The sequence below is a fragment of the Frankliniella occidentalis genome, unplaced genomic scaffold (assembly GCF_000697945.3).
Source record: "Frankliniella occidentalis isolate FOCC.00 unplaced genomic scaffold, Focc_3.1 Scaffold2954, whole genome shotgun sequence".
NCBI classification, from domain to species: Eukaryota; Metazoa; Arthropoda; class Insecta; order Thysanoptera; family Thripidae; genus Frankliniella; species Frankliniella occidentalis.
This window is the reverse complement of record NW_026270025.1, coordinates 1-4,419: the sequence shown is the minus strand read 5'-3', so window position 1 is coordinate 4,419 and position 4,419 is coordinate 1. Positions and strand designations below refer to the sequence as shown.

Sequence of the window (4,419 nt, the reverse complement as noted above, 5' to 3'; positions counted from 1 at the left end):
TAACAGTAATAATTATTAATATAACAACACTTGTACTATTAGTCGGAGACGACGTCAACGGCGCGAAATGCGCAAGAAATGCGTTAAGGGTGGGGTAGGGATTCCCCTGCGTGTAGAGCAAACGGAATGCAGACTCCGGAGGAAAGGTGTGACGCATCGCTCTACACTGTCAGTGACATACGGCAAAGCACAATACTTAACAAAGACATGGAGTCGTGATAATAATTAATGGTAGGTATCAGAGATCGTGTATAAATTGCATATCACATCACGGTCAGGGGGTGAACGAACTAAGTGGAAAATGCCACTGGATATACGTTTCGAGTTGACCGTCTCATTGATGTGGGGCCCGAAGTTTAATTGGATGCCGAACACTGGCTTCTTTCCAGTCTCATGATGAATCCGAACATCATGGCCGTCATCGAACACAGGCTCCGAAGAGCAGCTCGTCGCCGCTCAGTGCCTCGAGGGCCGCGGCCTCCGCGTGCTCAGGATAAACGTGCCGCCGGGGCCGGGGGGCGGCGAGATGAGAGTCTCGGGGGCGGCGGGGCTGGCGGAGCGGCCCAGCCAGCACAGTCGGGCAGGGGTGGGTGTGCTGGGGGCGGTGTGCGAGGCGGCCGAGGCTGGGCTCAGCGCCGCAGCCAGCACCGAGGACGAGCGGGGCGGTGACGCCTGCAGACTCTGCAACAGAAACACACGGAGATGAGGTACTCGACCCCCCCGAGAGTAAGCGAGCGAACATCATGAGGGTGTCCTGTCAGAAGTATCTTTGTTTGCTGCACACGGTCGTAAATGTGAGTGTGTATGTGTGTGAAAAGAGAGGGGGGGGGGGAAGTCAGAGATACGAGGCAGCAGGCGTTTGACGGGGCAAGGCCTGGCGGGGAAGAGCGCGGCGGGGCATGGCGCCGCCGAGTCAAGCAAAGCGCTGTGTCGCCCTCTCGATGCAGATATTGATACACATTGTGCACGTGCAACTGTACTGATACGCGGCAAAGTCAACGCCGCGCCCCAAAGCTTTCAAACTCGGGCTTTTGATGGTGCCCCAAGAGTTGTGCGCGGCGGGTGTATGTGAGCGGTGAACCCACGGTGTTTCGGTCCCCCCGGTGCTGGCCGATATGGGCGCCTGGCGCGCTCTGGTACGCCCCTCACGGCCTCGCCGCCGGCCCCGCCCCCAGCCCTCCAGGGCCTCCCGTCGCGCTCATGCTGACGCCTTGCTTTAGAAAGCGGTAGCGGTAGCTTCACCTCGCTCGCGACGCGACGACGCGACGCCCAGGCCCGCTACGCCGCGCCACTCCCCACCAGCCACTGCGGCCATACTTATCGCAAAGGCGCGAAACGTCGGGAAGGGTAAATACACCGCTGCGCCGTCCCCCCTCCCCCCTATCCGCACTCAAAAGGGGTGAAGTAAGTGTACCCGGCACGCCCTTTCTAGCCCCTCTCCCCCTCGCAGTGCGTGTGTGTGTCTGTGGGAGTGAGAGGGGGGGGGGGGTAGGATCCTTGGGCGGAATCGAGCCCGGATGGGTGCGCTCCACTGGGTAGGCAACCATCTCTACGCCGGTGTCCGCCGCGTGCCTATGCCACCGCCTGCGCGCCACTGGGTAGGCAACCATCTCCACGCCGGTGTCGGCCGCGTGCCTATGCCACCGCCTGCGCGCCACTGGGTAGGCAACCATCTGCCGCGTGCCTATGCCACCGCCTGCGCGCCACTGGGTAGGCAACCATCTCCACGCCGGTGTCCGCCGCGTGCCTATGCCACCGCCTGCGCTCCACTGGGTAGGCAACCATCTCCGCGTCGGTGAGCACCGCGTGCCTATGCTCCTGGCTCTCGCCCATGGGATACGTACCCAGAAGCCCGAGTCGCAGAGGTCGGCGTGGTCACTGTAGTCCCAGGGCCCCGGGGCGACCGCGTCCGGGGAGGCGGCGCGTTGGCGTCGGTGGTAGGGGAGGTGGACACCGTGGTGCTGGTCAAGCCGCGGCGGCCTCCCCACGACGCCCCTGCTGCTGCCGCCGCTGCTGCTGCCGCAGCTACTCGCCCGGCTTACCCGGCCGTGGCCGTGGAGGGCGTGGCCATGGACCCCTGGGCCACGCGGTGGCGTCACCAGCGACCTGCAAATCACCATTTGGTGTGAAGTGTGTGCGTAACGCAGCAACCGGGACTCGCCCAAAGGGACGATCGACCCAAAAGCATATGAAACACGTATTGCGAGACGTACGGCTGCTTCTCGTCTTCTTCCAGGGACCCTCGAGGCGCAAGTGGGCCCCGCCTAGACACCACCCCTGAAACTCGAAATAGAAATAGGATAAGGCAAATGTTAAGTGTGACACCCAGACGGCAAAAGATGGCGACCAAAAGAGAGGTCCACCGACCATCGATGTTTGCTTCGGTCGACAGAGAGGATGAGATGTCGGCTAGGCAGCGAGCTGATTCATCATACTGCTCCTGCAACTGTAGGTGGATGATTAAACTTATTGTCCATTACTTTGGGTTCCTGCAGAATGCAGTGTGGCGCGGCGCGACCAGCGCGCGCATACCTGCAAGGCGAGCGAGGCGTTGTGGGATCGCAGCTGTTCCAGCTGATCCCGCAGCTGCTGGTTTTCCTCTAGGACCCCCTGCAGTTTGCCCTGCAAAACGAGACAAATTGCATACGATAAGTGGCGCCCAGACAGTGCCATGCCACGACTCCCCTCAACACCTGGGCGAGGCTAATGGCGACGTAGCTGCAAGCATCAGGAGCGATAGCAGTGGTATGTGACTGCATGCGCGCAACCTGACCTGCGGTGACCACAACACGTGCATGCAGTACTGCTCCAGCTTTCGCGCGTACAGTCGCCAGCGGTCGGCGCCTGCCGCAGCCACGCCCGCGCCCAGGTGCCGCAGCTGGCGTAGCTCATCCAGGTATTGGCGCCGCAGCCGCTCCACGTCCAGCTGGCGCAGCTGCGCCTCGAGTTCGAAGCCGCACAACACGCTGAGTGCGAGGCGGCGTGCCTCGGCCTCGCAGCTCCGCAGGCGCAACACCTCCAAGCTGAGCGCGCCGACTTCGTCGCATCTCGCCTGCAGATCCTCGCCGAGGCGGCTGCAGATGCCGGGGCGGTCAGCGTGTGCCGCGCGAGCAAGCGACGGAGGGGAAGCCCCGCTGGACCTCACCTCAGCTGCCGCTCGTCGGCCAGCCGAAGCTGCTGCTCGGCCTCGGCGGCCAGCTCCACCAGTGCACGCACCCCACTCGGCGCGGACCCGCTGACCGTGGCCGAGGTCGTGCAGCTCGTCTGGGTAGACGACTCGTTGGTCTCCGCTATCACGAGCACACCCAGGTCGACGAAAGAGGTCGCGGCGAGGCCAGGCTCAGAAAGACTGAGGGCGTCTTGAGCGTCGCGCACCACAGACTCGATCTCCCTGACGGCCGAGTCGGCCTCGGCGTAGCTTTGTAGGCAGTCCTGGAGGCGCGCGACCTCGGCCTGCAGCTGGGCCACCTTGGCCTCTAGCTCAGCCTCGGCCAGGGTCTGCGCCCCTCTGATCTGGGCCACCGACTGCGACTCAAGGTCGTGCAGCTTGGGCGCCTCGAACAGCTGCTGCACGACGACGGCGCGGCCTCGGCCGAGCTCCGGGGACGTGGAGCGCTCCGAGCCATTGTCGCGCTTGCTGGACGGGTCCGTCTGGTCGGTGTCGGCCTCGTCCGTGGACGCGGGGGTGCAGGCCCGGACGGCCGAGAGCGGGACCACCCGCCGAACAGATCTAGCGACGGCAGGAAACAGGAAAGAGGGTGGGAAGGGGGGCGTGTATGCGGGCGGGGCGACCACGTCTATCAAGGCGGCGACGTCGCGTGGACGCACGGTGACAAGCTGACTCGGCGCGACAGTCAGCTGATCGCGACATAAAAGCAGCACGCGTGCTTTTCATAACAAAGCCGCCGGTGTTTGGACCGCTTAGGCACTGGGCTGGCGCCTGCCCCTGAGACCCTGGTGTCGCGGCGCCGCCAGCACCAAGTGGCGCGGAGGGAACGCCTATCGGCCAGAGATAACCGTATACCCGTTTCCCGGACACGCTCGCTTGACAGGCTGCTTGATTTGGCAGCCCGCCCGCGAAAAAAAAGGAGGAATGGAGAAAAACGACAAAGAGGGGACTGGCAACATAGTGATGAGAAACTGGTAGGGTGACCGGGCGTCTCCGCGCGAGTCATGGTAGTACCTGGAGCCGGTGGTCCTGGTGGGCGCTCGGGCCCGCGAGGTCCTGTTCGACCCGCCGGGCAAGTCGCGGTCGCGGTCTCTCCTCCGCTCACAGGCGCAGGGCGGGGCGGGCGGCGGTGGCGGCGGCTCGCGTAGGTCCACCTCCGGGAGCGGGGACTTCACGAAGCTCCTGGCCAAAGTGGGCATGTCGCGTGTCATTTCAATTGACGCCGACGACACGGGTCAAGACCCCCCCCC

General features: G+C 63.8%; 1 protein-coding gene across 5 annotated transcripts; it reads right to left on the bottom strand.

The window, feature by feature from the left end:
• Positions 1 to 6: 6 nt before the first annotated feature.
• Positions 7 to 4,406, bottom strand: LOC113206851 (uncharacterized). Of its 5 annotated transcripts, XR_008012287.1 has the most exons (6): positions 4,184 to 4,406; positions 2,533 to 2,622; positions 2,368 to 2,446; positions 2,214 to 2,277; positions 1,845 to 2,106; positions 7 to 681 (listed from the first exon to the last, which is right to left on the bottom strand). XR_008012287.1 is itself a non-coding variant. In XM_052276438.1 (5 exons), the coding sequence occupies exons 1-5, from the start codon at positions 2,671 to 2,673 to the stop codon at positions 457 to 459; spliced, it is 777 nt and encodes a 258-aa protein (XP_052132398.1). In that variant the 5' UTR covers positions 2,674 to 4,166; the 3' UTR covers positions 7 to 456. The 5 variants fall into 5 exon arrangements, 4 of the variants coding, with proteins under 4 accessions (XP_052132398.1, XP_052132397.1, XP_052132399.1 ...); XM_052276438.1 differs by lacking the exon at positions 4,184 to 4,406 and having other exon boundaries at positions 2,214 to 2,283; positions 2,533 to 4,166; XM_052276437.1 differs by lacking the exon at positions 4,184 to 4,406 and adding an exon at positions 2,774 to 4,166 and having other exon boundaries at positions 2,214 to 2,446.
• Between the last annotated feature and the right edge of the window lie 13 nt (positions 4,407 to 4,419).